The following is a 21,531-nucleotide window of genomic DNA, read 5'->3' as shown; positions in this document are numbered from 1 at the left end:
AGTCAGGGGACAGGGAGCGGGGGTGGGGAGGATGGATGAGGGTGTGTCCCCCACGGGGGGGCGGTTAGGGGCAGGGGGTTCTGGGAGGGGGCGGTCAGGGGACAAGAAGCAGGGGGGGTTGATGGGTCGGAGGTTCAGAGGGGGGCAGTCAGGGATGGGAGGGGGCAGGGCCAGGCTGTTTGGGGAGACACAGCCTTCCCTACCTGGCCCTCCATACAGTTTTGGAACCACGATGTGACCCTCGGGCCAAAAAGTTTGCCCACCCCAGCATAGAGAGTACACTTATAAAGTTTGCGGATGATACCAAGCTGTGAGGGGTTGCAAATGATTTGGAAGATAGGATTAAACTTCAAAATGATCTGGACAAACTGGAGAAATGGTCTGAAGTAAATAGGATGAAATTCAATAAGGACAAATGCAAAGTAGTCCACTTAGGAAGGAACAATCAGTTGCACACATACAAAATGGGAACTGACTGCCTAGGAAGGAGTACTGTGGAAAGGGATCTGGGGGTCATAGTGGATCACAAGCTAAATATGAGTCAACAGTGTAATGCTGTTACAAAAAAAGCAAACATCATTCTGGGATGTATTAGTAGGAGTATTGTAAGCAAGACACGAGAAGTAATTCTTCCGCTCTACTCCGCGCTGATTAGGCCTCAACTGGAGTATTGTGTACAATTCTGGGCACCACATTTCAGGAAAGATGTGGACAAATTGGGGAAAGTCCAGAGAAGAGCAACAAAAATGATTAAAGGTCTAGAAAACATGGCCTATGAGGGAAGATTGAAAAAATTAGGTTGTTTAGTCTGGAGACGAGAAGACTGAGAGGGGATAGAACAGTTTTCAAGTACATAAAAGGTTGTTACAAGGAGGAGGGAGAAAAATTGTTCTTCTTAACTCCTGAGGATAGGACAAGAAGCAATGGGCTTAAATTCCAGCAAGGGCGGTTTAGGTTGGACATTAGGAAAAACTTCCTAACTGTCAGAGTGGTTAAGCACTGGAATAAATTGCCTCGGGAAGTGGTGGAATCTCCATCATTGGCAATTTTTAAGAGCAGATTGGACAAACGCCTGTTAGGGATGGTCTAGATAATACTTAGTCCTGCCTTGAGTGCAGGGGACTGGACTAGATGACCTCTCGAGGTCCCTTCCAGTTCTATGATTCTGTAGCACAAGGCTTCTGAATCCCTACCGAGCATAACTTATCTTTTATAGAATGGTGGTGGTAGGTTTGGGTCGTCTCACTGTTTGATATTTAATTCCTTTGTGATAGAGGTACTCTAACAGTTTGTGACCAGAGATTAATCATCCAAGGAAAAGCAAAGTCATGGTCTCCAAACAGATCATTCACAGCAGAGGGGAAATCTATGCAGCAGATGTTTTCCTTTTCCTTTCATAATCTGCCATTCATCTCCACCTATAGTGGAACTAAGGAAGAGTTAATTGCAGTGGGGATGGGACATAGACACAGTCTTCCGGTTAGGTAGAGGGAAGGCAGATTCTTGGAGCTCACAGATTGATGAAGAGAAATGTACAAGCTTGAGTTGACCTTTCTGTCAGTAATAGAAAATAGTTAATTATTTATACCTTACTTGGAAAACTCAGACACCAGTGGCCCAATTTTGACCTCATTTATGCTTGTTCGACTGCATTTCAGGGAATTTAGGAGAATAATTTTAGGCAGCTTTTATATGATAGGATTTCTTTTTGGGGGGAACTTTATAGCCCTGGTCCTGAAAACATCATAATAATACCTAGTCCTTATTGTTTTTCATTAATAGATCTCAAATTGCTTTAAAATGGAGCTCAGTATCATTTCTCCATTTTTTACAATTAGGGAAACTGAGGCACAGGAAGGTGAAGTGACTTGCCCAAGTTCTTCGAGAGGCAGAGCCAGGAAGAGAACCCAGATCTCCTGAGTTCCCGTCCAGTGCTCTAAATGCTAGACCACAGTGTCTTGACGTGGTTTATCAAGTTGACTTTAGGCAGTGCCGTATTCTTTGTTTGATTTGCCTTGTTTGGCAATCAAAACAGCTGGCTACTTGTTTTTTGGTTAAGTTTAGCCACAATGAAAACTTGCCGTTGCTCAGCTTGTTCCTCACCCTGCATGCAGTTATGAGAAGCATTTGCAGACTCTTTGAAAGGATGAGACGGCAGTGTTTCTTTTAAAAAGACACAGTCCTGAAACAAACAGGATGTCCTCAGAGACTTTAGAGAGGAAAATAATCCTTAGCACTTCTGTATTGTTCAACATCTTCAAAGCGCTAAGTCACTGTAGACCTGTGCCCTGGGCTGTTAAAATCACTAGTCTTTCTGGATTTCTTCTCATCCAAGATGCCTTGCAGGCTACATTTTAGGATGCGGAGGCTGTATTAAGGCCCTTATGCTGTGCAGTTCCCTTGACTTAATGAAACACAATTTCTTTTTATCATAAATATTATGAAATGTTCAGAGCCCTGGGTAAGAAATTAGGACAGATGAGCTAACTTCTATCTGGGGTACGTGTAGAATGCCAGTCACCATAGTATCTAAGCACTGAGTAACTGCCAGCCGACATTTGATACTATTCTGTAAAGGTCAGCAAACCACAATACACAAAGCCCTTTGATTTGGCATATAAAGAGCCTCTGCTTTGTAATTTCCATGTTACCTTGCTTCATGTGGTGCATAAATATCCCAGTGACATGCATCTTCGATATACATTAGGGAGTTGCAAAATTGAACTAGCGAGATTTTTTTTTTTTTTATGGCTGGCTGAGCAATTTCTTCATGTGTTTGTGCTATTGATTCATGGCACAGTCTTAACATCCTAATCAAAAGCCTGTATCTTTCCATCCTTTCTCCATGCCTGGGTAGCAGTCTCAGTTTAACGCCTTTGGAAATGGTCAGCTGAAAAAGGCTGATCTTTTTCACGCTAAAACTTGCTGTGAATGAGGCACTGTTGTCTAGGATGATGGGTGCCCTAGACATACCTAAAATAAATAGTTTGAGTTAGAGCCTGTACCCTATGGTTCTGGTCTAAGCTATGCCAGAGTCCTGTGACTGAGCAAGTCACACACCTCTCTGCCTTAGCTTCCCCATCTGTAAAATGGAGATAACACTTACCTGCCTTACAAGAGCATTATGAGGATTCATTAATGTTTGTGAAGTACTCTGCAGTCCTTGTGGGGGAAAAAGCTGTTTTGTCATGGGCATGATTGTATTAATCTCTTTGGAATTCTAACTACTGTGTTTTGTGGGCTTAAATAATAGCTATGCGTTGTTTCTCTGGGTGTGTAATAACTATCTTATGCGGACTAATGATTATAATATTTACATAGCGCCATTCATTCTGACACGTCCCAATGCATTTTAAGAACTATATGCATGTGGCATCACTGAAATGCAGCCACTTCTGGGGTGGAGCATGTCAGCCAGGCAGACAGCATGCTGCATAACTTTGGGGTTGGGGATTTTAGCCAATGACCCCGAGACAGAGCTTTAAATTAAGTTCCATGGGATCGTAAATGTCCATACAGAGCAGGCAGGATTTTAAATTATATGGTCTTGTTTAAAACATCCCTGCACAGTAAACTTCATGGAAGTCGGTGTTATCCCCTTTGAAGCGATGAAGGTCTGAGTTGACTCTGTCAGGATTCAAACCTGTTGATCCAGGGAATCTAGGAAGTGTTCACGGTTACTGATAAGATCAATTAGCAGCCCTTTTCTGCTGTGGGTCACTGTCTTGAGGAAGTGCCTGGTAGTATTTCAGGGTGCTTGTGCTTGGAAGAGCAAAATATATGGTGGTATACTCTGTTTACAGCCAAGCTGTCCTTAGCTTTTTAAAAAATTGTCCGTTACTTAAGGAAGTGTAGCATAAGATTCACTGCTGCCTTCTGGAGATGAGCTGATTAGCAGTGGATTGTGTATATTATCTGTTGTTTTCTGCATTAACTGTAGAATTCCAAGAAGGGATCATGGACCAGCCCAGCGGAAGGAGTTTCATGCAAGTTCTTTGTGAGAAATACAGCCCCGAGAACTTCCCATATCGTCGAGGTCCTGGAATGGGGGTGCATGTCCCAGCAACGCCACAGGGATCACCTATGAAAGGTAGGGTTCCTCCTGGATCTGTGCATACAGGGGCTTGAGGGCAGGATCATTTCATCCCATAGCTCAGGGGTTCTCGACCTTTTTCTTTCTGAACCTCCCCCCCATACCACATGCTATAAAAACTCCCCGGCCCAGCTGTACCATGACAACTGTTTTTCTGTATATAAAAGCCAGGGCCAGCATTAGGGAGAAGCAAGCAGGGCAGTTGCCTGGGGCCCCACACCAAAGGGGGCGTCGCAAAGCTAAGTTGCTCAGGCTTTGTCTTCAGTGCCAGGGGCTCGATGCCCTGGGCTGCAGTCCCATGTGGCAGGGCTTCAGCTTCCTGCTCTGAGCTCTAGCGAGTCTAACGCTGGCCATGCTTGGCGGACCCCCCAGAAACCTGCTTACGGCCCCCCCCCCCAGGGTGCCCCAGACTCCTGGTTGAGAACCAAGCTTTTACTCATCCAGGAGGAAAAATCCTACTGAATTACCAAACCAAATAATCACACTTGTGTTGCTGTATGGCTTGTATCACTATTGTATTGCTTCTCGGCTCTTTGAGCTCTGGTCAAGTGTTGTATACTGCAGTAGGGCCCATAGTCCCCGGGTAGGATCGGGGCACCGTATAGACACACGCTGCTAGCCTGGCATTGTCCACAGCAGCAACTTGAAATTGAACAGGCTACCAGGATTGGATCAAAGGTGCTGGGGCAGGTTTCTAGGCATGAACCTGGGAGCCAAGAACTCTTGAGATGTAGTCCCAGCCCTGCCCATCCTCTCTGGCTTTGGGAATATTACTTCACCTCCATTTCCTCATCTGTGAAATCCAAATTCTTGCTCATTTCAATTGCCCAGAGGTTAATTAAAGCTCCTAATTACTGGCAGGGGGATAGTTGCTGAAAAATTAGTTTGACTCTCCCCACCCCACTCTACTGCCAGTTGGAAAGAATTGTGGCCCAAGGTTCTCCTGCCAATAAAGTAAAGCCCTGTACAGCGCTGAGATCCAGGGAGGAAAACTCTGCCCAGCTTGTCCCCATTTCAGTCATTCTTCTGTGGCTGCAGCAATGTGTACTTGGCACAGGTGTCTTAAACATTTTAAATTACTCTGGATTCCACCCGGCACAGCTGTTATGTATTTTCTGGGCCCAATCCAGTAACATCCAGAGTGCCTTCAGCTCTGATTTGAAGTCTATAGCAGTTAAGGGGGTTTAGCACATCACAGGTTTGGGCCCTTGGTCAAGCAGAATCACAATGACTTCAGTCTTTTATGCCATGTGAGGTTGCTTTCCTGTTTACTTTGTGATGCCTGTTCGATGCAAAGACTAGGTCTACTAAGAGACATTGCACCAACACCCTAAAGAAATGCCCCTTTCTCCTTGCCCAATATCCTAACTGCCTTGGGGCTGATCCAGAGATGCATGTCCCCTGGTATAGGTTTTCTATTACCCCCCCCCACACACACACACACACACCCCTACCTACACCACCTTCCAGGATCCATAAGATAAAAATCCCTATATCCAAAGTCTTTAGCTAGAACTGGGTCAACTTTACCACCTTTTATCTAATCTTTCCCCACACTCTGAGAGAGTTGGATTTGGTTCACTTTTTATTCAAACAACTTATGGTTTGGGATTTAGCAAACCAGAGCCACCACTTATTTGTTAACCTCTTGCCCATCTCTAGTTGAGACTATAGTTTAAATTCCCATCAGGTTGATTTGTATCATAAGCAGCCCCAAAGGGGGGAAAAACGAGGAAATTCACTGGGCGAAAATGACAATAAGTGGGTTTGACAGAAGAGAACAAAAGTGAGAGAATTCAGTCAAGGACAGAATGTACCATATGTCACTCAAAGTTAACCTCAGTAGAGAACCATCTAATTTTCAGTGTGCCTTCTTTTATTTATATTATAGATATATAGATAGCTACAGAAGCTAACAAGAGGGTCCCTGTCCATATGTTCTAGGCACCCCTGACATAATTTATTTTTAAGTTACAAATAATACCATAATTACAGCAGTAGAATTTAATATAACTTCCCATCAATGAGCTAGGTAACGTCAAATCGCCTTCCAATAATCCCCTACTCTTACAGTTCTTCTCTTGTCCAATAACTGTCAAATACCAGGAGGGAGAAGGGGGTAGGGGAAAGAGATTTTTATGAAGATAATCTCTTATTTTGTGCGTATGATCAATAGATCTCAAAGTGCTTTATCAGAGTGGGTAAGAAAAAAAGTACATTGCGTTTGACACTTGTAAGATATGGTATGTTTCATCCACATGCTGAATTTCCCTGTTGAAATAGCTTATTATTATAAACCAAACATTTTTAGAGAGAATTCTTGGCAGTGGAAATTCCACCATGAGAGGCAGCATAATGTAGTAGTCACAACACAGAACTGGAAGGCAGTTTCTATTTCTGGCTCTGCTTCTGACCTTTGTGTCTTAGGGCAAGTAACTCATGGCCTAATTTTTCTGAAGTGCTAGGAACCTACAATTACAATTAACTGCAATAGGATGTCTGGGTACTCATCACCTAAGAAAATGAGGCTGTGAACTTTTTTATGTCTGATAAAATAGGCATAATAGCTGCATCACAGTGAAGTTCTATTAAGCAAAAGGACTCTCTCAGGTCAAATTTAAGCCCAGGTTTAATTTTGTAATGTTATACAACAACCAAGCTTTTACAAAACCTAAGAGCAATACAAGTGCTACCTTGATTTTTTTACAAAAAAAAAAATAAAAAAAAAATTCAATGGAGGCAGTTTTTAAGGAAACCTTCTTTTGCCATATTTGCCACTGACATTTTGCAGCCTTGTGCTAAAAGTAAAATTGATTAGAAACTGACTATAAACTAAAATGGAACTGACCACTGTGTTTTCATTGAGATAGGTGAGAGAAAATGCAAACATCATAAATAGTGAAATTACTTCACATTTAGTTATCTGTTTTAAAATGTATGATTTTAATCTGACTTGCTTGAGAAATGTAAATCATTATACAACTACTAAATTATTGATTAATCCCTTCCTTTTGCTGGATTTCATACTTGTGTTTGTTCTTTGATGAGACTAAGGGATGATCTTCTATAGCTGGGAAAACATGAGACTGAGGGGAAGGCATCTTGTTCCTCCCCCATTTCAGATCGCCTCAACCTTCCAAGTGTGTTGGTGTTGAACAGCTGTGGAATAACCTGCGCAGGAGAGGAGAATGAAATTGCTGCCTTCTGTGCTCATGTGTCTGAGCTGGATCTCTCTGACAACAAACTTGACAGCTGGCATGAGGTAAAGTGATTACACCTGTGCCTTGCTAAATGGCAACAATAACTGCTCTTATCACTGTATTTATAGTGCTAGATCTCAGATCTTCTCAGTCATTTCAAAGTAGTTAAATGTGTCCATTTTAGAGTGTTGTAGTTCACATTAGAAGATCATGTTTATTGCTCTGTAGCTGTCAAAGTAAATAAACTTGATTGCTACATTCAGGGTATGTCTACGTTAAACGCTACAGCAGTAGTGTAGACACATACTACAGCAATAGGAGGGGTTCTTCTGTCGCTATAGTAAATCCACCTCTCTGAGAGGCAGTAGCTAGGTTAACAGAAAAATTCTTCCATCGGCCTAGTGGTGTCTCTGCTGGGGCTTAGGTCAGCATAATTACATCCCACAGGGCATGACGTTTTTCCGTAGCCCTGAGTGATATAGTTAAATCAACCTGACTTCATAGCATAGACCAACCCTCAGGCATTTAACTCACTTTCCTTAGTAATTTCTGAACTCATCTTGCAGGTGAAAAATATACTTTCCTTCCGTGCAAAGCATTGGAACGATCATTCCATGCACCAAGAGGTTAATGAGCAATATAGATCATTAACAGAAGGAGTGCAATCAGAAGAGTTTGAGCAGGGGACTGGCAGCTGAGACTCCTGAGTCCTATTCCCAGTTCTGCCACTGATTCTGTATGATTTGGGAAAGTTAGAAATCCTCTCTGTGCTTCAGATTTCTCCTCTTCAAAACAGGATTAATAATGCTCGTCTACCTCACAGGCGACTTGTGAAGTTTCATTAATTAATTAATTAATGCTTGTAAAGGGCTTCGAGGTGCTTGGATGAAATGCACTATATAAATGCACTATAGTAGTAGTAGAATAATTAGAGTACATTAAACTGTCTTGTGTCTTCCCCTGCTCATGCTCTGCTTTTATCCCACTGTTAATTACTGGAAATTGAGATGAAACAGATGAACTGAAGTCTAACCTTATTTTAAAAAAAATTATTTTAAAATATTTCCTAATCACTAAACAAGAAGTGGATATAGTATTGATGTAAGTCTTCTGATCACAGAACAGATCTGCTAGGCCAGGGACAGCATAAGCTTTCCCGTGCTGCTTTTCGCTCAGCACTTACCTGGAGGGGCCCTTTCTGTGGGTTAGGATAAGAGTTCAGTTTCCAAGGGGCTTGTTCAGATTCTATGGCGACTGCCAACTTAAGAGTCCATTTGTGCTAGCTGTGATGATGATCTTGTGGTGGCGGCACGTGGTCACTAGGAACAGGAGTGAGAGCACCAGCAGCTCATTTTATGTTGGCCCCTGAAAGTCCACCAGTGGGTAACTTAGTTTCTATCAATCTGGTCTGTTTTAGTGCTTATTTGTGGTTGTGCTCATTTTAGTTGTGAAACATCTTCTAACAGCCTTAATCAGTTGAAAGGCAAGTACATCCATTCACCACCTCCCCCAGATGGTGCTCCCTATACCTGTCTTCCCATTTATACAGCCTGCTCCTCTGCTACAGTTCCCCCAAGTCATTTGCATCACCCACTTCTTCACACCCAGTCACATGCCCCTTAATCTATTCTGCACCCTTGATACATATATCCTGGCTGTCCCCTTTTTCTAATCCTTCACCCTAACTCCAAGCTACGCACATACGCACCTGATACATGCCAATAGAATAGCTAGCCCCAAGCACTGTTACATGTATGTTTGGATTGAATTCATAACCTTTCAACTCCAGCACCATGTGCGTAAGAAAGCTGGTGCTTTCATAGATTAATGGAATCTGATAAGGAATCCATTGTGCATGTACAATTAAATTCTATCAGCCTTTTATTTTAGGCAAAATTGTGTGGTCTCTTCCTAGTGGGGAACAGTGGAAAAACTGAGCAACTGATCTGTGCAACAATCAGACACTCGAGGGACATGCTCTTGCTTCTCTCTGCCTAGAGAAGGGTCCAATAGCCTTCTAAGATGCTGGCTTCTGTGACTTGCTATTTCTTAGGCTGGTATTCAGGTGGACTTTCTGATCTCTCCCAAGGGATCTGCTTTCCCTTATCAAGCTGCCTTCAGAGTGTAATTAAATGAACTGTTGAGGTGAATGTGCAATTAGCCAATCAATTGAGATCAGTGAATAGTTTGAGTATGAATTACAGATAGCTATCTAAAAGCCTTATATTTTTTTTTTATCCATATAATTTCTTTGGCTCACAGTCCTGCTGGAGGATCCCTTTCTACAAGATGGAATATTATTGAATGAGGTCTGATTACCTCCTGATATGCTTCTTTCTCTCTTTTCTTTCTTTTTTTTTTTTTTCTCCCCCACTAGGTCAGTAAAATTGTGTCAAATGTTCCTCACTTGGAGTTTCTAAACCTGAGTTCCAACCCTCTGAATTTGTCAGTTTTAGAGAGAACATGTGCTGGATCTTTCGCTGGTGTTCGCAAACTGGTGCTAAACAACAGCAAAGCTTCCTGGGAAACAGTCCATACAATACTGCAGGAATTACCAGAGTAAGCATGAGGCGCATGGTGTGAAAGGAGGAGTGCCCACTGCATGCAGACAAAGCTCATAACAGGAAAGGCTGCTGGGTGTGGGTGAGTGGGCTGAGCAGAGGAAGGAGATTTACTTTCTTTGGGACTTGGAAGGGTTTAACTCTTGCCATTGGGCCAACTGAATGTTTTATTGCATTTCTAGATCTGAACTTGCCTAGAGCTTTGCATAGGTGCATACACACATTGAATACATCTAAATACTAGCATGAATTAATGGATTATGGCCTTCATGATTCAGCATGTGACACTCTTTTCCACTGAGCTACGACTGAATGAATGGCAATGCACCGTGCTAATGGCTTTTGGATGGGACATAAATCTGAGGTCCTGGTCAATTGTCATTAAAGATCTCATCACACTTTTCATGTGTTAATCTCAGGGTCCTGTCCAGTTTCCACCTTGGCACTGGCATTCTGCCTCTCTGAAATGCCTTTGCAATTTCAGTTGGATACCAGATTCCTCTTCATGCAAATTTGTAAAGAAATCTATTATTACAGTATTCTGCTTAACCAGTACACCCTTAATTGAGACAGCCACTTTGTTCCCAGGGAACCAATTTAGCCTACTGATAGCTAATAGTAATGATTGCTGCTTAAATGGGACAATGGTAGCATAAATTCTGTTTAATAGAGACATGTTCGGCCATTGCCAACGTAGTCTGAGAGAGATTTAATCAGATGTGAAATTCTAAGTTCCAGTCTTAATACAGAAAGGTGCTAAATATTAAAATAAAAAAATCCACTGAGCATTATTTTTATTCCCATTTCTTTATTCAGTACAATATTTCATTTTAAATATCTTCAGTCTGTTTCTTTTTTGTTGGCCTGTTTTTTTGGGATGCGAGGCTGCTTATCAGAGTCTTTTCCCAGTTTAAAAGGATTCACCATTATTATTATTATTTATTTTTGCCATGCCTTATTTAAAGCAGTTAGGTAGCATCGCTGTCATCTGACAAATGCACACTACCTTTCACCTTAAAAGTGGTCACATGAGTGGTGAATGACTTTTGGCCAGGAGCTGGGGTTTATAGTGTGGTAATAGTCTTTAATGTTCCTAGTGTTCATTTTAAATCTCTGGTACAACCTCCGTGACTTTGGTGATGGGAACATCCATAAATACGTGAATGGGTTTTCAGCCTCCACTTGTGCAGTGATGAGCCCATCCACGCCCAAATTGGTGCAAGGTGCAAACATTGCTAAAAACCAGCATGCTTGGTCAAGCCCTTTAGCTAGTGGTGTTTTCACCTGCAACACCTATTAGTTGGCCTTGGGCCTTGGCCAATGGATTTTGTTGGGTATAAACTCTTAACATTTCTTTTTGTGCATGTGTTAACTATTTAAAGGTTACTTGTGAAACTATTCCAAGGAGTTGTCAGAACTTTTAGTGGGTACTGGCACCAGTGAAGTACATAGACACCATTTGTGAGCGTGCAGATTTGTGCAAGTGGAGGCCTGACTGAAAATATACAAAATATAGTTTGAAGCGCTCTGACAGTCATCTAGCTGAAAGATGGTGTAGGAAGTCCTATCTACACTGAGGTTTCAGAGAGTGCTGGGGCCTTTCATGTTTAAGTAATTCTTGAAAACTGTGTGTACAGGGGCCTCTAGGTAAGACCGTTTACAATTTAACAAGAAGCCTTCAAGTAAGAGCATATTTCTTTCTGTGTGCAGCTTGGAGGAGCTCTTCCTGTGCCTTAACGACTATGAAACAGTGTCTTGTTCTCCAGTTTGCTGTCAGTCTCTCAAATTACTCCACATAACTGACAATAATCTTCAAGACTGGACTGAAATTCGAAAGCTCGGAATTATGTTTCCATCGCTGGACACGCTTGTCCTGGCCAACAATCACCTGACAACCATTGAAGAATCAAATGATTCTTTGGCAAGGCTGTTCCCTAACCTGCGATCCGTCAGCTTGCACAGATCAGGTGAGGTACTGAAAGCAGCATGTTCTTTATATTCCTTGTGTAAACGATAATGCCTGATCTAAACCTTTGCTTTGGCAGAGGGGAGGAGGAATATTCTCATTTTGGTGCAAATTGAAACCTGTGCTTTAACAGGGTGGGGAGAAGAATGTTATTTTGCTAGTGACATCCTACATCTTTGCTAGGAATGAGCAGTCTGCAATCAGTATTGCTTCCTGCTGGCTACTTGTGTGTTAAGCAGATCAGAGAAGGTGGAGAAAGCACAAGCTTGTACAGTAGAATATCCTTGTTACGCTCCTGGGTAGCGTATACTAGTGCCAGAGGCTACAGTCGTTTTCAGTCTTGTCTACCCCAGCTTTTAAACGAAGACTGAAAGTTATTCAGAAGTGCAGCCCAAGCAGGACTGTAATAAAAGCTGCCTGGCTAGTGTGGTAGGTCACTAACTGGGCTAGAGAAAGGTCTAACACAGCCACCATGTTTTCAGGAAGAATAAGTAAGAGTAGTTTGTAATGTCAGTGACTGAGGAGCCAGTTTGCATTCTGAGGAAGGTTACGGTTTAATCAACCTCTAGACCCAGTGTTCACTTACAGGCGCACACATTTTGTATGTGCATTACTGGAGCACACACAGGGGATCAAGTAGAGCAAAACCCATCACCTGTGTTTAGATGTTAGATTCTTTAACTGTATGTATGGAAGAGGCTGCGCCAGAAGCTTTGGCTGAGGCCTCCCTACGAATAAGCCCCGCTGAGGCTGGAGAATCAACTGGCATAGCAGTGAACACACTTTGTACCTCCAAGCCCCAATGATAGGTAGCTATGGGACAGATCACAGGTGCTAAATGACATTCAACTTCCATCTCCCAGATGTGCATGCTTCATTAGCTGAATTTGGAAAACCTAGGAATAGTGCTGTGTAAAAAAATCTGTTCAATTACAGCTGTTTTCCTAGTGTTTGTTTGATCCTCTCATTCTCAAGAACTCTGCCATGAATTTCCTGGAGAGTTTTTGTTCCAGTTTGGCTGCCTGATAATTACCAGCAGTCATGGGCCCCTTTCCTCTCCCTAACTTATAAGAGTCAATACACAGACTCTAGTATAGATTCACCTAATGCATTATTGTAGTTGTTGGTTTATTATACAGAGCCATAGAGGGATTAAGGTAGGGGTGGCCAACCTGAGCCGGAGAAGGGGCCAGAATTTACCAATGTACATTGCCAAAGAGCCACAGTAATACGTCAGCAGCCCCCCCCATCAGCTCCCCCTCGCCCCACTCCCAGTGCCTCCCGCCCACCAGCAGTCCCACTAATCAGCGCCTTCCCCTCCCTCCCTGCACTTCCCGATCAGCTGTTTCGTGGCGTGCAGGAGGCTCTGGGGGGGAGGAGTGAGGGCATGGCAGGCTCAGGGGAGGGGGCGGGAAGCGGTGGAGTGGGGGCAGAGCCAGGGGTTGAGCAGTGAGCACTCCCTGGCACACTGGAAAGTTGGCACCTGTAACTCCAGCCCTGGAGTCGGTGCCTATACAAGGAGCCGCATATTAACTTCTGAAGAGCTGCATGTGGCTCCGGAGCCACGGGTTGGCCACCCCTGGCTTAAAGTATTAATAAAACCCCTTTCACATGTATCAACGTGCTATACAATGTAAGCACCAAGCGGTGCTTTACACCATTTAGTAAAACTGCAGCTAACTACGGGAAAATGAACCTTTTAAATCAGACTTGAAAAATGCTGAGTCATTGAGAGGACCATCTTGTAGGAGGCAGTTTTGCTCGGGTGGAACCAAGCGTTCAACCCCGTTGGATACTATGCAGCACATGGATGATCTGAGAAGCCCCAAGTTGAACAGGAAGTCCAATGAGGACATGACCGTGAATTAAATCACACATGTTGGGGGGGGGACTTGGGGTCTGGAGAGTTCTTGAAAACTGATTTTAAATCCTCTCCACAGCGGCTGGACTTGCCAAAGTAACTATCTAAATAAAGGCATGACATGGAGTGAAAAGGTGTCAAATAGATGAAATGCACCACTGTATTTTGGATAGCTGGGGTAATTCGTTAATTGAATTGAGATTACTGTTTGAAAGAATGTCACCACGGTTCACTGGTGAAATAACAATTATGGCGGCGGCTGCAAGATCCCATATCTTTCAATTTTCTGGGGGATGAATAGTTGATAGTGATGTGGCCTTATTCACACCCTAATGTAAGTGAATTAAAGCATTAGACCATACACTTCTGGGTTTATTACTCATTCCTCTGCCTACATTAAATCATTTTGTTAAGCCTTGTTTCTGCATGTCCCAGTCTAATACCTGCTGTTCCTGCCCCTGCAACAGCTGTTGTCAGTTGATATTACTGAGGCTTTTGCATATTAAATATTGAAGAACTTGGTCCTGCTTAAACCTGCTTCTTGTCTTGCTGGCTGCTGTGGTTTAGCAGAGATCTCCAGTGATTTGAAGGTGATTGGTTTTCACAGGAGTTGTGATGGAACATCTCAGTGTGGGATGATGGGAGTTCAACCAGGTTTTCTTCTCAGAGTGGACACCTCCAGCAGTATAAATAAGCTGTTCCCTTTTCAAATGCAATTGCCTCTGTTAGCTTTCTCCCAGGCACAGTAGCATTTTGACCTGCAAAGGCCAGGTTCTTGGCAATAGTTTAATTAGGTGACTGGGTCATATTCATCCTCTATCAGTCATTCTCTACTATCCCCACCAGCTGAGTGATCCACAGGTGGAAGCGGGAAGGGTTTTGAGCCAGTATCACAAGATGTTACTTATATCCCAGTGCGTGTGGTATGCATGCATGGCTGAGTTCATTGCCCAGGGAATGTATTTTAATCGCAAGTTGACTTGCACAGGATATTACACTTGACATGGAAGAAGGGGACAAATATCTCTCTACAATATGCCCCGCTACACAAAGGAATTGCAATTCTGGTCTGAATGATCACTTACCTTCTGAGACCGCTGCAGTCCCTGGAACAACAGAAGTGTCTGACCTTTACTTGATTACGTGACTTGGGTTTGCTTAAATCAGACCTTTAATTTTTTAGAGATGCTGATTTCCTTTTATCTATTATAGTGAAAACCTCCCACCAATTTCTAGTAGACGCGTGTAATACTTGGTACGTTAGACTTAACGGCTAGACCGTGCATGTAAGAAGTATCCTATGTAACCATCTATCTTCTGCCACAGCAAAAGGAAGCAAAGATAAGCATCGGAGTTAATCTTGAACACACAATCAAATAGATTGTCACCTGATCCCCAGCTGTCCTCACAACTTTGCTTCAATTCTCAGAAACCAGTACAGATCTGCAGAAAGCTGGAATTGGGTGAAAATATTTTCATTAAAAGGCTGGATGGCTCATGGGAATAGGATACCTGCAGGTCACGAGTTCAAATCCAGACCTAGCTTGGTAGTCCCTGAAAATTACCATTTGATGGCTGCTTGGTGGTCCCTGAAGTGACACAAGTCTGGCTTCAGCAGTACTAACCAGAGTCCTTTTTATCAAAACGGCCATAACAAGTTATGCTAATTGTCATTCAGCAGAGATGCCAAGGACTGAATAGGCCATGGAGATTGAACTCCCCTCGGAGATTGTCCCTCCGGACTGATAGGACAGCATGGGTGAGCTAATGCTGCTCCTTCATGTGCATGAATAAGGGAATTCAGTCTCTAGCATTTCACCAGAAATGCACTGACTTGTCAAACACACTTAGATTGTCGTTCTCCTGTGTTGAGATCCATGAAATAGTGTTACGGTCAACTCGTATGCTAAATAACACAACGATAAATGGATGATAAAATGGACGAATTGACTACACCTGTCTTGTGTGCCCTTTGGCTATATCTGGTATTCTTTGATATATTGTATATCCCCTGTGTGTTTAAACAACTCATTTCTTAAAGCAGGTCTGCATTGCTGGGAAGACATTGACAAACTAAACTCTTTCCCCAAGCTCGAGGAAGTGAGACTGCTAGGAATCCCTCTTCTGCAGTCCTACACCACCGAAGAGCGGAGGAAGCTGTTAATAGCCAGGTCTGGTGTTTCAGTTTGCTCTGCTCAGTAAAACATACTGCACAATCACATGATCTGAGATGATCAACTTCTGGGGGGTGGGAAATGAGATGAAGAGTGTGTTGGGGCACTGCAGATTCATGTGGTATGGATGCACTTGATGATTACATGTTCTGCTCATTCCCTCTGGGGCACCAGGCATTGGCCACTGTCGGAGGACAGGATACTGGGCTAGATGGACCTTTGGTTTGACCCAGTATGGCCATTCTTATATAATGTTAGCTGCGGAAGGACTTGGAACTTCTGCAGTACTAGAAGGGAACATGGAAGTGGAAACAGTCTAAACAGAAGGCTCCTGTCATAGACGTTAGTCTGTCAGGAACTATGGGTACTGGTCCAAAGACTATTGACTTTAAAATGGGCCTTGAAGCAGGCCCTCAAAACAATTGGGCTATTTAGGATGATCTTAAACCTCTGAATAATATAGTCGTATTTGTCCATTAGAAATTCTAAATACTGGTTTCAATGGGTACAGAATCAGCATCACTGGCTATTTCCAAGTTAGACATTGGGGAAATATTTGTTGGATTGCTTTTCTATTTGTACAATAAATATTGCTTTGAGAATGTTTCCACATTTCCAATCCCTTGTGTTTTAAATAAAACATTTAGTATGTGATGAAAGGGTAGCATCAAGGTCATGAGACCTGGGATTATGCCTCCTGGAGTCCCTCGTTTCCAGTGGGTGGGATATGTAGCTGTTCAGGAAGCGGGGTAAGATTCTTGGTTGGGGGTGCCCTAAAGGATTAAAATGTGTAGCTACCCCTTTTGGTGTGAGTGAGCTAAGTGCAATAATTATATATGCTATACTATACACTATAAAGCAATTATGTACTGTAGAATAGTACGTATTACTGTGTACCTGTTAGAGCTGGTAGGAAAACCCTAGGTAAATATCCATGGAATATTTTGGAGGAAACAAAGTTTTCATTTTGTTTGGTTTTTATTTTTTGGAATTTTTTGTTTTTCGACAATCACCCCCTCATCTTCCCCCCACTGGGGAAAAAGGTGGGAAAGGGAAATAGAAAATTTGTGATTTTATTTATTTTTTTATTTATTTATTTCAATAACTGATTTTTTTTTTTTTTAATTGTATGGAACATTTTTGAGCAAAATAAAACTTTTTTTCAAAAATTATTTTAAAAAAAAAAAGGTTTCCACAAGTGTTGATCAGCTCTAATTAATACCTGCAATACACTGACCCATATTAATATACTGTATTATTTTATTAAAAGGAAATGTATATCCTGATTAGACCACAAAATGAACCTTAATTGAAGGAACTGTTTCTCCATAGGATGTAGGAGGCAATGGCTTAAATTTTGAGAAGTAACTTATGCTTTTGGGGGACCAATTTGAGATGCCTTAAAGGGGCCCTATTTTCAAAGGGTGGTTGGTAGGCTGCTTTCATGTGTCTCAAGTGAGCCACCCAAAAATCATTAGTCACTTTTGAAAATCTAATGCTTAATCCTGGGAGTCAGGACTCCTGGATTGCATTCCTGGCTCTAAGAACAGGAGTACTTGTGGCACCTTAGAGACTAACAAATTTATTTCAGCATAAGCTTTCGTGGGCTACAGCCCACTTCATCGGATGCATAGAGTGGAACACACAGACAGAAGATATTTATACATACAGAGAACATGAAAAGGTGGAAGTACGCATACCAATTGTAAGAGGCCAGTCAATTGAGATGAGCTAAAGTTTTTTCTTCTGCTGCTACTGATAGCTCATCTCAATTGACTGGCCTCTTACAATTGGTATGCGTACTTCCACTCTATGCATCTGAAGAAGTGGGCTGTAGCCCACGAAAGCTTATGCTGTAATAAATTGGTTAGTCTCTAAGGTGCCACAAGTACTCGTGTTCTTTTTGCGGATACAGACTAACACGGCTGCTACTTTGATTCCTGGCTCTGCCGCTGAGTCATGGTGCTTGGGTAAGCCACTTAAGTTCTCCATGCCTCAGTTTAACCATCAGTACAATGGGTATAGTAAGAATGTACTTATCTTTGAGGTAAGTAACGAATGTTTGTAAGGTGATTTGAAATCCTCTGATGGGCAGGCACTAGAGAAGTGCTAAATATTTATTATACATGCACAGAAATAAAAATGTAGTCAAATAATGCATAATTCTAATTACTGCCCGAGACACTGCATAGTACTTTGAGAGCGAGGTCTTGGGATCGAAGCTATGCAGCCCTGAGGATAAAATCACATTCTGCTGTTGGCTCTGGAGTCTTGCTGATCATCACAGCTAGATTTTCGTATCCTCATTAACAGTGTTCTTCGGTGTATTCATGCAGATTGCCGTCTATCATCAAGCTTAATGGGAGTGTCATTACCGATGGGGAGCGAGAGGACTCTGAGCGATTCTTCATTCGGTATTACCTGGACTTCCCGCCAGAGGAAGTCCCATTCAGGTACGAGCTTCAGAGCTGGAATTCAGAGAAAGCGCAGTGCATAGGAAAGGAGAATGATGTTCATTAGACAGTTTGAAAGTGTTCAGCTGAAAGTGTGTCTTACAGCTGAGAAATGACACTGGAAATCAGGGCTGGGCCTTGTAACACCAAAAAATTCCTTGCCCTCCTACCATCCTTTCCTCCCTCGGTCCATATTCATTGATCATCTCCCCCACACTCCTACGTGGGGTGTGTCTGATAGCTTACTGATTCACTAGTGTGTCAGATCCAGCCTTAAGCTGTCCCTTCCAAGAGCTGTTAGACAGTTCTGTCCATGACCCTCATTGCTTCTCCTAGGCAACCCCCACTGCCATCTCACTAATCCCCCTGCCTCCTGGAGTCTCTTGAAGCCCATACTAATACTTCTTTCTGGTGCCAAAACAAAATGGCTAATCCTCGTGCCATCTGGTGGGTAGAATGTACATAGGGATAAAAGCTTTCCCTCTTCTAAAAACTCTGATCACAAGTTTTGTGTGGGTTTTTTGCCAAAAACAATATGCTCTGTTATCTGATGATTTCAGTAAACAAATGAACTTTGATAGCAGCTATGCGGTCAGTAGCTTTTGGTACCTACATGTGATTACTGCTTCTTAATGGAATGAGGAAGGCTCGATCAAGCATCAAGTCATTGCGCCTAGTACTTTGCATTTATTTAGCATTGTATCCAGAGACCCAGTGCATTTTACAAACTGTGAAGCCTCACAAACCCCTTTCCTGAGGTAAGGAAGTAGATGAGTAAACCAAGGTACAGAGAACTCAAGTGACACAATGGGTCACCCAGGGAGTCGGTTGCAGAGCTGAGAACAGAATCCAGGCGTCAGGACAGTCGGTCCCTTACTTAACTATGAGGCAAAACTGCCTCAAAACAGCTCTGCAGTTTGAACCTACCTATGCAATCACTACGTCAGAAGGCTCGATTCACAAATGACCCCAAGGGTGATTTGGGAGGGGCAGGAGATGGTACTAAAAGAACTAAACAGTTTCTTGCATGCAGCCCCTGAATGACTTCAGTGAAAGGGATCTCTGCTTAAATACTACAGTGATGGGTGCCCTGTATATAATTAAATGATAAATTACTGAGAGAAGGAGAATGGGGTTTAGACTCAATTACACATCAAGCTTCTATGAAGATTGTAAGCTTTGCGGTAGGGATTGTGTCTTCCTATGTGTTTGTGCGCATCTAGCACAGTGGAACTGATTCTAATTGGGTCCTCTGGATGCTGTCACAGTCTGAAATAGTAATAATCATCTAACTCCTGTAAAGAGGATTTAGATTTAGGGTGAAAGCTTTACTGAGCAACTTGCTATCTCTCTACACTATCTGTGTAAGACTAACGGGAAGATGAAAGAAATGTGTGTCCCCTCCAGCTCCTGGCCTTTAAAGACCATTGCATCCATCTTCCTGATCAATGGGCTCTTTGTCTGAATGCCTTCATCCCTACAGCTTGTCTGAGAGACTTGTGCAGCCTTAAAGGCTGTTTTTCCACTCCAGGGAGCTTGTGCCCCTTTTCAGACCATGCTACAGATGGCTGAGGTGTCTCCAATGCTGAGTTCAGGTTTCACTTCCTGGACCATTGTACCCCCCATCTCCTCCCCCCACACACCGGGTGTCCCTTGTTTCTGAAGTGAATTTTCTTACCTCTATCACCCCCCACACACACACACCTCCAAGTCTGGCATCTGCTCTCAAACCTATCTTTAAAGTCTGTTCCTAGTTAGATCAAGAGCAAGTGTAGCTGATTAATTGGCAGGGATGCAGTCAGCATTGCTCATACAGGGATCCTGGCAATTCTGCCAAAAACAGCTGAGCTGGACATGTCTGTACATGAAAAGCTTGCAAACAGAAATGACTCTCTTGGCTAGAGAGGTGTATCCTATTATCTTTAAAGAAAATAGTATTCTGTCTCTTTAAATCAGCCTGGTTGCATTGTAAGTATTCGCAGCCTACATGTTGCATGAATTGGAAAAGGAGTGAAATGTATAGCATAACTTTCCATCCTTCAGTGGCTTGTGTTTAAAACTAAGGCCTGCTTCTTGAGTGACACCTCTTGTCCATGGATTTCTAATGAGTTACGTGCTTGTCTGGGCCACTGTTCATACATAGAACATCAAACGGTTTTAGCCAGGTTCACTTCTTCAGGCTCTTCTTCTCTGGCAGTCAGTGTCTATCAGGCTGTGGAAGGTGATTATGTAAGTCTCAGAGGTGCCTATTACCTTGGTATCGAAGTACCAAATGAGTACTGTGTGTTAGTCTTTATGGATTTGGGGGAATACAGTTGTTTTACTGCAGAATTTGATTATGGTACAAGAAACAGGCTGAGAGATTTTTTTCTGCCTTTCCCCAAGAGGGGAAATTGGGCTAATGTTTCACAACACACAGCATGTTTACAGTGTGTTTTCACTTCCCCTCATTCTCCTCCTCCACTGTACTGGTCCCCCTATTCATCCCCACTTTTCGCCTGCAGCCCTGTTGCAGCAGAAGCTCAAGTACACTCAGACCTTCTGAGTCTGCTGCACTCTCTGTTCCCTTTTCTGCAAATATTAGGGTTGACAACCCTCCAGGATTGTCCTGGCGTCTCCAGGAATTAAAGATTAATCTTTAATGAAAGGTTACGTCCTGGGACGAAACCTCCAGGAATACGTCAGACCAAAATTGGAGAAGTGGGGTCTCTCTCTTACTCTGTCTCCTGCTGGAGGCATAAGGAAGTGCACTGGGGAAATCCTCATTCCTGGTGTCAAGGTGATTAATGCTAATTTAACTGTTTGTAAAATATGGGGAATATGTTTCCTCTTCTCCGAGCTAATGGTTTTCTAAATAGGCCTGATTGTATCTCCCTGTATATTGTGAGAACAGGGCAGTGGCCTGTATTTGGGCACTCCTCCCCATTGAAGGCTCGTTTTGCCTGAGATGATAGGGAAATCCTAGTGCGCTGTGGCCATTACCTCACGCTCTGTGCAGACAGAGGGCCTGCTGTTGTGAAGGAACATTCCTACATTTAACATGAGTCCCCGGGGGTTCCCATATTGCCAGGCTCCATCATCCCCTGACTGGGGCCGTGACACAGTACTGATCACGTTAAGCTCTGAGTCAGATGGGAAACAAAAAGAGCTTTCTGTGCAGCCCACTGTGGAGAGACTCTGAAATGTTACCTCCTGTCCGCAGCTCTCTAGCTTTGTCATTTCA

The 21,531-nt window shown here is 42.9% G+C and overlaps 1 protein-coding gene across 2 annotated transcripts in view; it reads left to right on the top strand.

Moving 5' to 3' along the window:
- The window catches only part of TBCEL (tubulin folding cofactor E like), a 38,208-nt gene that overhangs the window by 9,772 nt on the left and 6,905 nt on the right, over nucleotides 1-21,531 (top strand). For both annotated transcript variants that reach the window (XM_029912920.1, XM_026657916.2), the window contains exons 3-8: nucleotides 3,941-4,090; nucleotides 7,216-7,355; nucleotides 9,671-9,852; nucleotides 11,565-11,821; nucleotides 15,726-15,852; nucleotides 18,192-18,308. In XM_029912920.1, coding sequence (XP_029768780.1) covers nucleotides 3,941-4,090; nucleotides 7,216-7,355; nucleotides 9,671-9,852; nucleotides 11,565-11,821; nucleotides 15,726-15,852; nucleotides 18,192-18,308 — 973 coding nt within the window. The remainder of the gene's footprint in view (nucleotides 1-3,940; nucleotides 4,091-7,215; nucleotides 7,356-9,670; nucleotides 9,853-11,564; nucleotides 11,822-15,725; nucleotides 15,853-18,191; nucleotides 18,309-21,531) is intronic.

The sequence above is a fragment of the Terrapene carolina genome, unplaced genomic scaffold (assembly GCF_002925995.2).
Source record: "Terrapene carolina triunguis isolate 2854851 unplaced genomic scaffold, T_m_triunguis-2.0 Scaffold374, whole genome shotgun sequence".
In the NCBI taxonomy this organism is placed as follows: Eukaryota; Metazoa; Chordata; order Testudines; family Emydidae; genus Terrapene; species Terrapene triunguis.
The sequence above is the reverse complement of the archived record's forward strand: the minus strand, read 5'-3'. Positions and strand labels throughout refer to the sequence as shown.